Source organism: Scardinius erythrophthalmus, assembly GCF_964197995.2.
Source record: "Scardinius erythrophthalmus genome assembly, chromosome: 10".
Lineage (NCBI taxonomy): Eukaryota > Metazoa > Chordata > Actinopteri > Cypriniformes > Leuciscidae > Scardinius > Scardinius erythrophthalmus.
Window position 1 is genome coordinate 7544098 of NC_138230.1, and position 12330 is coordinate 7556427.

General features: G+C 37.1%; 1 protein-coding gene across 1 annotated transcript in view; it reads left to right on the forward strand.

The window, feature by feature from the left end:
* dennd3a (DENN/MADD domain containing 3a) overlaps positions 1-10155 on the forward strand; it is a 29972-nt gene extending 19817 nt beyond the window's left edge. The window contains exons 17-24 of the mRNA XM_081376773.1: positions 424-553; positions 1664-1771; positions 4226-4365; positions 5222-5382; positions 5712-5851; positions 6387-6505; positions 8850-8987; positions 9079-10155. Of these exons, the coding sequence (XP_081232899.1) occupies positions 424-553; positions 1664-1771; positions 4226-4365; positions 5222-5382; positions 5712-5851; positions 6387-6505; positions 8850-8987; positions 9079-9282 (1140 nt within the window). The 3' untranslated portion in view covers positions 9283-10155. The remainder of the gene's footprint in view (positions 1-423; positions 554-1663; positions 1772-4225; positions 4366-5221; positions 5383-5711; positions 5852-6386; positions 6506-8849; positions 8988-9078) is intronic.
* Positions 10156-12330: the final 2175 nt, after the last annotated feature.

The following is a 12330-nucleotide window of genomic DNA, read 5'->3' on the forward strand; positions in this document are numbered from 1 at the left end:
AAGCATTAAACCCTTGAGCTTTTATTTTGGAGGAAAACTGCAGGGAGACCTTTAAGTCGACCTTTAGTTTGACAACAGCTTTATAAACACTTCTTGTTACAAATATACTAATATACTAAAAGTCCTGAAAATGTACATCCACCCAAATGTTCCTAAATGCAAGTTATATATGCGACAAGCAAAGATGGATCTTGTGAGGAGCAGCATTTACTGTGAACTCCAGAATACTGTGTAAAATAACACCATTTCGCAGTTGTGAGTAGATACCAGACAGAACGCAGGTTTCGATGTGGGTTTAGTGCAGTGGTGTTGGGTTTTGCTCTCAGCTTCTCAAATGGCTGTTCCTCAGAAGCTCATGGCCCGAGGGTCAGGAGTGTCTGTCCTGATCGTGTGAATGTGTGCTGTGATATGTCTCTGGCACAGGACCCTCAGTTCATGGAGCAGGCCTTGACAAACGCCCTGCTGATGGACGCTGTGGTCGGGAGCCTGCAGTCACAGAAAGCCATCTACGCCGCCTCCAAACTGGCCTACTTCGACAAGATGAAGTCTGAGGGTGTGTATCACAGTCACTAAACTAGTTTGTTATGGCTGAACGTGCATCACTTAATAAACTGGTGTGTTAGTCTGGCCGTTTAATCTTATTGTATTTTCAATTGCGATTTTGGCTTCCAGCGATTATGAAAACAAAAGAATCAAGATACAAGTATTTCGATTTTAATAGATTGTGGAAGTGCACTTAACATAAGTTGATCTTATTCACTGTTATCTTCTTAAGTTTTGTTTATTTTATTTTTTTGTGTGTATTTAAATATAAATATAGTTATACACAACCATTACATTTTGGGGTCGGCAAGGTTTTTTAATGTTTTTGAAAGAAATCTCTTCAGCTCACCAAGGCCTAAATTATTTGATACAGTAAAAACAGTAATATTATGAAATATTATTACAATTAAAAATGTCTATGTGAATATAAAGTGTAATTTATTGCTGTGATCAAAGCTGAATTTTCAGCATCATTACTCCAGTCTTCAGTGTCACATGACCCTTCAGAAATCACTCTGATATGATGATTTGATGATCAAGAAACATTTCTGATTATTATCAATGTTGAAAATAGTTTTGCTGCTTCACATTTTTGTGGAAACTGTGATGCTTTTTATTCTCCAGGGTGATTTGATGAATAGAAAGTGTAGAAAAACAGCATTTATTTGAAATATAAATCCTTTGTAGCATTTTAAAAGTCTTTAGTCACTTTTGATCAAATAATGCATCCTTGATGAATAAAACTAATAATTTCTTTAGAAAAAAAATCTTACAGACCCCCCCCCCCCCAACTTTTGATCGGCAGTGTATAGTATTTATTTTACTCATTCATCATCATTTCACATTTTTATTTATTTGTTTTTGAATTATGTTTAAAGAGAATCCACTGTTAATTTTTAAGTTCAAAAGTCAATGGTTAATTGTGTTAAATCATTGTGATACAGTGAACACGTTAATGATTTTTACCAGTGTGTGTGTCACCGACAGTGTGTGTTACATCTGATAAATGACCTTTTTAGTCTTTAGTGACTGTATTAGTCCTCACTTGTAAGTGGCATTGGCAAAAAGCTTCTGCTAAATGATTAAATGTAAATTTACTATGTCTCTGGGTTTGTCATAGTGCCCATGATGGTCCCCAAAACTACATCCGAGACCCTAAAACACAAGATTAACCCGTCTCTGGACCTGACGTCTCCTCAAGCGGTGGACGTCCTGCTCTACACGCCCGGTAAGTCTGCCAGCTTTCGGCTAAACATCTCAATAAAGGAAGTCCTGTGAGTCGTGCACGGTATTTATTTTTAACTCCAAGATAAAGAGCAAACATTGGTTTCGTAACAAGTGTCTTTCACTTACAAGCTGCTCCATGTCAACCAGATCAACCAGTTTGACCTGGTAATTCCACAAATGTGAAGATGGTTATAGATTTAGTGCAGAAGGATGTTGCGTTCCTGTTCCTGTTATGGAGGAGAACAGGTTTCCAAATCGGTTGAGCAGAAACCGCTTCGGGCAGAGAGGTCGCACGCTCAGTTATTTTCTCCGTCCTCTCAGTGTGTGATTACGACATATTTCCACGACTCATGACTCACTACAGTACATTAATGTCATTAGGATTTCCTCACACTGACTTACTGTAAGTCAACGCAAACCTTTGCTCAGGAGTGATTCTTCTTCATTCAAGGATTTGCTGCTCTTAGATCTTAGCTGTGTGTTAAAGTTGTTACTAAACACACATGAGTCCAGGTCAGGTTACAGGGAGTTTCACACACTGGATTCTGACTCTGTCCAAATGCATTCAAAACCACAGGAGATCAGAGAAAGCTGCTTTTATGTCACTAACATCTGGAATCCTTTTGCTACTTCAAATTAGGCAAAATCCAACGCTTTTAGAAGCATCTGAAGTGGAGCTGTACGATCAATCGGTAAAAGATCGCGATCTCCATTGAAATACCCACGTGATCTCATTCCTAAATGACAATTCGTCTGTGTCTATTAAATCTTTGACAAAATCACACTGGAACATTCGAATCTAGACATTCAAACGTCGCTGACCAAAGAGAGAGCAGATATCATGTTTAATGTAGGTATGAAACAGCTTCACAAACAGTCTTTTCAGTCACACAGAATCGATATATTACAAATATTCATATTATCATAGAAATACTAGGATAAAAGTTTATAGTTCGGATATAAAAACTGTCTACAGAAGCGAGCAAAATAGAGTAAATCATGCTTTAAATATGGTATCATTACATGGTTACACCAGTAGGTGGCGACAAGTGACTGTTAAAAATGTATTTGTCATTGAATCATTCATTCAAGAGATTTGTTCAGAAACGCTGATTCATCCAGTAATGAAACAAGTGACATCTTTATGAGTGAGTCATTGAATTATTCACTCAGACCTTTTTTTTTATTTTTATAATTCATTCAGATTAATTAAACATTTTAAATAGACTGCAGCAATTAACATTTTGTCAGAAACTCTAGTAAATTACATGTTATTTTATTTAGTTGTCTGTTCAGAAAGAATCTTGATCTCTGTTTGAAACTAAAACAAATTCTCAATTTACCCAGAATCGTGCCGCTATAATCTGAAGACATGGTTTTACTTTGAATTCATATATTTTTTAAGTACCACAAGTCATCTTACATTTTAAAATTAAAATGTTTGAAATGTGTTTATTATTATTATTGCGTTTTGTAGTTATTAAGAGATCAAGAAACAAAAAAACAAAATTTTTACAAAACGTGAGTGGTTGCGAGGCTGTTGCTTTGTGGTTGCTAGGGTGTTCTGAGAGGTTGCTAGGGCATTTTTAGGTGGTTGCTAGGATATTCTGGGGGGTTGCTAGGGCATTTTTAGGTGGTTGCTAGGATATTCTGTGGGGTTGCTAGGGCAGTAGTTCTCAGTTTTTGATTTGTTGGGTTTCACACAAGAGGACTGATATCAGGACTCGTCAAGTAACTGTAGAACAGAGTCAGAATGCTTCAGTCTTTCTGTTGCGGATCATAAAAACACTGTCCAACTCCTGTTTGTTCAGCTGAATGTAATGGCAAAAGTCACATGATTTCTTTCCATGTCTGATGAGTGACAAACTGTCAAAGATAGTCATAAAAACCTGCCGAAAACATTCACGGGTCACATTCCAACACAAAACCAAAGGAAAACAAGTTTGCAGTAAGAAAGCTTTTAAGAGCATTTAGATTTTTTGCTTTGTGACAATTAAGCAGATTTCCTCTTTAAATTGTCATTACTGCAAAAAAAAAAAAAAAAAAGATATTATTTGAAGTGAAGTGTTTATACATAATGTTAAATTCTTGCTGACTGACATAAAAAAAGCATTGTTTTTGAGAATTGAGGGGAAATTGTGGTTGATAGACATGAAACAGCATTGATCCTTAAAATATGCTTTATTTTCTTTACACAAAATATTTTTTAGAGCCATCTATTCTTTATTTTATTTTTTCAATTTTTATTCTATATTGCTGATTTGATCAGTACATCCAGCACAACATGTGTGTTTCACTCTGTGTCTGTATAAACACCCATAATGCCCTGTGGGTTCTGTTGTAAGGGCTCTGTGACACAACCGGATTTCAGTGTTCAACTGTCCTCGTTATGAAAGGCAGACTGTGGTTGTGTCGTGATTTCCAGCTTGCTGAAGTGTGCTGTGTGTGTGTGTAGGTCAGCTGGGTGTGTCGGAGCTGGACGGCGGCGCGAACCCAAAGCTCTGGTGTGCACTGAGCGATGGGAAGGTGCTGGTGTTCGATGCGGCCAGCTGGTCCATGCAGCAGAACTCTGTTCAAGTGGGAACGTCCCGTCTGGTGAGATTATATGACCTCGATGGATGACGTATGAAATGCCATTACCTCTTATCATATCCATATCAGTCTCAGTCAGAGGTTGATAGTGAGGAAATCAGAAAAATTGCATAACAGACAAAAATATTCAATATATTCATATGAGTATGAGTATGTCAGCCACATTTCAGGACGTTTTATTACTATGTATATGTTATATATATATATATATATATATATATATATATACTATATATAAGGCTGCATTTGTTTCTTTAAAAATTTAATAAAAACAGTAATATTGTCAAATATTATTACAGTTTAAAATAAATGTTTTCTATGTGAATATATAGTAAAGTGTAATTTATTCCTGTGATCAAAGCTGAATTTTCAGCATCATTACTTCAGTCTTCAGTGTCACATGATCCTTCAGAAATCATTCTAATATGCTGATTTGCTGCTGCATTATTATTAATGGCTCTTATTATTATTATCAATGTTGAAACATTTTTGTGGAAACCATTATTTATTCATTTTTCAGGATTTTTTGATGAATGGAAGGTTTAAAAGAACAGCATTTGTCTGAAATAGAAATCTTTTGTAACATTATAAATGTCTTTACTGTCACTTTTGATCAATTTAATGCGTCTTTGCTGAATAAAACTATACATTTATTTTATTTCTTTAAAAAAAAAAATCTTACTGACTTTATACTAGTGTATGTGACACAGGCTTTCTGTTGTATATTCAGGCCACAACTATGACACATTTTTGGGATTTTATTCCGTCACATTATCGTGATGCTTCTCTTCATGGCTATAACAGTAGTGCCGCCCCCTACTGGTTACTGTATTAACGCTCGTTTTTCCACTCCTGTCAGAATTGCATGCTTGCAGTGAACCAGCTGCAGCTGTGGATCGGCTCAAAGGATTCCTTCATTTACATCATAAACCCGCGGAGCGTGTCGTGCAATAAACAACTGACGGAGCATCGCGGCGAGGTCACCGGACTCACCCTGGAGGAGAGAGCCGACAAGTTCAGGTAACGTAGACACACAAACCTGTTAACAAACAAGTGTTCATTACTTCAATGAGCTCATTGTTTCTGCCTGAAATTATTACATTGTTTAAATTAATACATTTTTCGCTAACTGTGATTTTGTATATGTACATTTCTGAAATACACAACTTAGACAGTCACCTCTGATAATAAATTGTAATGTGGACTCGTGCATTTTCTGTAAAGCTGCTTTGAAACGATGTGTGTTTTGTGAAACGCGCTATAAATGTGAACTGAAATGAATTGAAAGCAGAACAGTCATTAACCCATATCAGTGCTGAATGAATGGATGTTTTCCCCTGATGTTACAGTCAGACGGTGGCGTACTCGTGCGGTGAGGATGGCAGTGTGATCGTGTGGGACGTGTCCTCTCTGCAGGTCCGACGACAGTTCAGAGTCTCCTGTGACCGACTGCAGTCCATCCAGGTCCACAACGGCATGCTGTGGTGCTGTGAGTCTGCCTCACATTATATCATATATATTATAATAACATTATATTAGAAGGACATTTATTCTAGTGATACGCCGAAATTTCAGCAACTAAGAATATTCAGACGAAAATTAATTTTAGATTTCGGTCAAAACAGTTTTGTTGTGCTGAAATCATTGACCGAAATTTTCATGTAACGTCACATTTACCTCAGAAAAGCCTTTCAGTGACCACAGATTGATAGTCAACTAGAATAACAGCTCTAGAGAGGAGAATTTTGATAAATATATGCACTGTATTACATTATATTGTTTTACTTATCCTGTTGTCTCCATTATTTTGCATACATCTGTCATGAAAACAAGAGTTTATTTCAGCCACTGTTTAAATGTCGGAGTAGAAACAATTATATCTTTAAAATGTTGATGTAAAAACTGCTTTATGTGCAGTTTATGTTTATAGTCACATCAACTCAACTGCAACTGTGATTAATTGATTGTTAAATAAACTTTGTTTTCAGTTTTCAGTTGCATTGCAAACTTTATTTGTGTTGAAGGTGGCCGTGATTGTGTGATGGAAGTGCGCAGGAACGGCACAGTTCATCGTAAGATGTCTCTGCCAGATCACCTGCTGAGTTCACCGAGGGGTTTCAGCAGTTTCCTGCTCTTTAATGAGGTAAAAACCACCGGTTTGACATCTCCCCACGGCTAGCCTCTGATTCACAGCTCGTCCGGTTCTCTGTGTCCGACCAGCTGGGCTTCAGGACTCGTTAGGTTAATGGATCGCACGTGTGAGGTCATTTACGAGCTGTTTTAATGGCTCTCGGCCTCTCTGATGAGCTGGGATGGGACAAGCTTTGAGGATTCAAGAGATTCTTGTGTTTTTCAAGTGTTTTGAGTGGTTGCTAGTTTTTTAGTGTGAACAAAAAATCACAAAATGACTTGAATAGATCTATTTAGAAAGTATGATTGGTGTGATTTTGTGGGGGAGTGAAAATAATAAACAAATACAAGCATATATAAATACAATAGAACAAAGATAGCAATAAAAAATAAACAGTGCTTTATGTTTTTCAGGTAAGACTAACAATATTCAGGTACAGAAATTGAATAATCAAATGTAAAATAACACTGCATAGTCTTCAGTGTGTAAATTAAATATAAAAAAAAAAAATTACAGGTACAAAAGTGATTTTCTCTTTGAATTTTGCTGTTTGATTAGCATTAATGACGCAGACAGCAGCAGGAATATTAGGCTGCTGTCACTTTAAGACCAATATAATGATACGCATCCAGTTTCTTTCTCATTTGTTTATGTCCATGTAAGCTGTAAGCAACTGTGTTTACAAGGAGACTCTCCGAGACGCATTTTGACATCATTTTGCATTTAAACATTCAAATGTCCTAAAACACGTGCAAATGATAAACTTAATGGCTGAACTCTGCCGTTAATCCGAGAATACATTTGTTTCGAACCGTGGAGCTTGGTCCATACGGATCAACTACAGTACGATCCCTATACTTGACATCGCACATCATGATATCAATGCTAAAACGATATATCCTGCAGCCTTAGAATCTAAGTAAACGAAAGTCTGTGATTTTACACCAGACAGTGGACATTTATGGCATGCGTATGAAATAAGTATATGAATCATAATAGAGCTCTGCAGGGATGACGTATTTTTGTAGGACAAAACTTGGAAACGTATTATTTTAGCTTTTTTTTAATGGATTAAATGCCTGAAATAAGGTCTGTGGTGAACACAAGCTCAAGATATTTTCATGTTTTATTCTATGACATAAAATGCATCAGTTAATACCACACTCATGATTTTTTTTCAAGGTTTTATGTATCTTAAAAAAGGCGTTTGCTAACAAATGTCTTGATGTGAGTACAGAGGTCATCAGGGACATTAAACGTCATCATCCGAACGGATTAACTCATCTACTCCCTGGTCGCTTTCACAACCTCATTGTGTTTATAATCGCGCTCTTGCAAACTATCATAGGCGTGTGTAAGACTGAGCAAGTCTGACCACAGACTCGAGACTCGGATCAGTTTTCTCCGTAATAATAGCATATTAGCTAAACAGATTTGCCAAGCGATCCAGTGCGTATCTGTGTTTGCACTCTAAAGTTTTGCAGCAGCGTAGCAAATCTGTTGATTTTTTTGAACGCAATGGCCAATCAGAGGTGTTTAAGTTAGCACTGAACAAAAACACGGTTTTGAGCGGCGATTGAGTTCTGCACGCTTGCAAATCCTATAATGTAAAATGCAATGTAGACATTATCCAAATAAGAGATTCATTATGCAGTCAGCTTCATTTATTATAACAGAAGTTTGTGTGATATGTTAATTTTAAGGGGAAGCGAATCTCCTTAGCCTTAGAGCTGGTTCACCCTCCGCCTATGCAGACTATTCTAAACCAGGCTTTCAGGGAAAATGTTTTTAAATAAAGACTGAAATAGATGTTGCATGTAGGAAGTCATGTGACTGTGGTGTAGTTTGTTTATAGCCTAAGTTTAGCGTACTTCTGGCAATTGTATTCAAAATACATTAAACATTTTTTGTGAAGGCTATCAAGATGAACAAGATTAAAACGTGAAGAAGCCAATAGAAAGATCCTGTTGGGTGTTTGTCGAGGGAACCAGAGCGATGTTAACTTCAAAAATACATCATCACTGCGGTGCTCTATATGAATATTTGGGTTGCACTTTATTGTGCACTTACCTAAGAAAGTACTGGTAATATAAGGTACCACATGAGTTAAGGTTAGGTTTAGGGGTTGGTTCAGGGTTAGTACCTTGTTATTATCCAGATATTACAATTTCCATAATAAGTACAGAGCATGTACATGGGAAACAGGACTGTAAAAATATCTTAATTTGTGTTCTGAAGATGAACGAAAGTCTTGGGAGAGTAATTACTGACAGAATTTTCATTTTTGGGTGAACTAACCCTTTAAGAGCTTTAAGTGCTATTCTGGAGTGTATTAATGAGCTGAGTGTGATTGCAGTCGGAGCAGCTGTGGGCCGGGTTCGCAGACGCGGGTGAGCTGTGTGTGTGGCACTGCAGAGACCTGAACAAACCCTTCATCAGGATCCAGCTCAAAGACTGCGCCGGTGTCGTCTGCATGATCAAAGTCAAGAGTCAGGTGAGACATGCCACACGTTTATCCCTCCGTCAAAACTGATGAGTTTATCAAGTAAAAGATTAAAAATGGCATTGAAATGTCCCGTCGTCAGATCTGGGTGGGCTGTCACGGCCGCAGCGCCGCAGGAAAAGCCCGCGGGAAGATCTACGTGGTGAACACGGACCGCTACACGGTGGAGAAGGAGCTGGTGGCGCACACCGACAGCGTGCAGACGCTGTGCTCGGCTGAAGACCGGTACGTGCTCAGCGGAGCCGCGCAGGACGACGGGAAAATCGGCATCTGGAAAGTTGAGTAGAAACCAGATATGAACACACATCAAGATATGCACACGAAAGTGGAGCAGAGTAAGAGGAAGCTTTTCGGAATAGTTGCATGCATAAATGCGTAGATGAACCGCAGTGATGAGAAATGTGCCTGGACTTTTGCAGCTAAAACATGCAAATAATATTCATGAGTGTTTATTTGCTTGTTACATGAATATTAAGTCTCAATACTGATGGGAAAGACGCTACTTTTATAATGAACTCCTCAGTGTTATATCAATATTTATGTACCTCATTCATGTCTGAATGTGATTTATGACGGAGGATTTCCTCTGGACTGGAAGTCCAAAAACAGCAAATGTGCCTGTGTAAATGTTTATTAGTGCACAAACACACGGGCTGTGAAAGAGAGGCTTGTTTTAAGATGTTTTTACTGCTTTACAGAGCGTTTGCTTCAGTTGTCCTCAGTAAAACATCAGCACTCGATGAAATGCATGTATTTAATACAAGTGAATTTGTAAAGGGATCATTTTATCTTTTTTTTTGTAATGAACAACTGGTGGCATTTTAGACGTGTGAAAATGCACTTTACCAACACTAGTTATCTTATTCACTGATAATAATCATTTAGGATGCATAAGAACAATGAGCCTCATTGAACTGTCTTCATTTTTAATGCCATAGAACATAATGAAGGAGTTACTGTGTTATGCATATATTGTATTTCATATGAAGAACTTTTGTAATATATTGTATCTGTATTTAACTATGCAAAATCCATTTTTAATGGCCATAGTGGTTTTATATTGAAGCAGTTTACTTCTGCATTTGTTCATAAATGTTTTTTTTTGTAAGACTGGGGTTTATTTCATAATTTTACATTAAATTAACATTATTATATACAGAATTAGCTTTTGTATTTATTGTGCATACTCCTAAACTTCATTTAACTTGAGCTTTTTCTTGGATCTCTTCCGAGTCAGAAGCGTCCCTGTGTTAAAGCACTAGAGGGCAGCAGATTCAATCTCTTCATCATCTTTACAGCTTCTTGTCGTTCATAATGCTTCATTCTCTCAGATGAACAGATGAACTCTGGCTCTGTTGAGAATCAAATACTAGTACATTCATTTCTATTGCCTACCATTAAAAAAACTGCTCATTTAAAACAATATATGTGAAACTGCATGCAATGACAAACTTTCAAACAATAGTACGCGTGTCACATGACCTAATCACAATGCATGTTTACTTTACATGTTTGCATTGCTGTTAATGAATTGATCAGAAATTAAAAATATGATTATTTTACATTTTTAATTTAGTTCTGTGCACTTTTGAGAGTGTGATCAAATAATGAGATTCTAAGAATCTTAATTTCTTCGGCAAATGAAGCTGGACATCCATAAAATAGCATACTGTGCAGAGTATACATACCAGTATAGCTTAAAATAGCCTTTATATACTGTATCATGCTATAAACTTAAAGTAACCAAAGTAACTTTGAACTTTTAGAGTGCAGAGCATGTTATATTATTGCACAGATATATGTGAAAACAAGAAAAGTCTTGATTGAGTTTGGCATCTGGACTCTTTTCATCATGCTTTAGTGTTGTCGTCCCAGGAGAGAAACGACACGGTTTGCTTCATTGAGTGCCGCTGAAGGCTGTGAAGTCCATCTGTAGAGCGGAGATTACGGTTTCTAATCATAATCTCCTGAGATCTGGAGTCATGTCATCTAATCCCGTCTGCAGCCTCTCAATCCTCTTATCAAAGTGAATTACGGGCAGCTGTGTTCATTCATCTGACGAATAAACAGAGCGGAGTCCAGACCGTACACACTGACCTAAAGAGCAGCCGTGCACTGATCACATGCAGGATTTCTGGACGTTTGTTTGAGATGCATAACAATTATTTAAAGATATGAATCACACAAAAATTGTAGTTTTGTCATCATTTACTCGCCCTCAAACACATATGCTGTATTTGTTCCATAAAACAGATTTATTTTTTTGTCAAATCTTCATGCAGGTCTTTAGTAGATGACACGTAGTGACAAATATTGAGAATTAAAATCCCATAGGACTGTTTTGTAATGTCTGATTTAGGAACAAACTGTTCATTTATTATTTGAAATGATTTAATTTGTAAATCAACCAGAAGGAAATTCGAAATGTGGGGAGGAAGCAACTCATTATATATAAATATACAGTACTGTGCAAAAGTCTTAGGCAGAAGATCTGCAGGAACGTCTCCAAGATGCTTGATGAAACCTTCCTGCAAAGCACTGGCACTTGTTTTAAAATGCTGTAAAGTGAGAATGCTTTCAAAAATAAAATCACAAGTTGAATTTATTTATGATTTAACTTCTTTTAACTAATTCAGATCAATATATGGTGTAACGACCCTTTGCGTTTAAAACAGCTTTGCAGGAAGGTTTCTTCAAGCGTCTCGGAGACGTTCCCGCAGTTCTTCTGGATTTAGTCTGTCTCTGTTTCTTCATGTAATCACAGACGGACTCGATGATGGTGAGATCAGATCAGACCGGCTGTTGTCAGACTCCTTGTGCATACACAAATCTCACTGGATTATTACAATTAATGGCAAAAAGAAACTTTCAACTTTAAAAGAAATTAACATGCCTAAGACTTTTGCACAGTACTGTATAATTCAGTAATTCCATTCTATTATAGTTTGTAATCAGTCCTCATGAAACCTTCAGAAGTCCTAATTTTTTTAATCATTTACAACCTGGTGTTTGATTAACGCTTTATGGGTGAAATTTCATTCAACTTAATATTTGTCTTGTGTGAAGAATGGGTCTTGTTGTCAGAGCTTATTTTCCAGGTTGACCAGAATTGAGGAGTGAAGTAAAAGTTCCCAGCGGAGGAGGAAAGGAGTCAGATTTCTGGAACAGGTGCTGGTGGTGACATGAGCAGTAAAACAGAGAAAGCACATTCACTAGAAGAAACTCTCCTTCGGCTGATCGTTTCATCCAGAGAACTTGCTCCAGACGTGACTCATTTAGGTGGGTCCATGTACATGATTATGAAATGCAGCAGTTTTGCTGATCTGAGATCAAA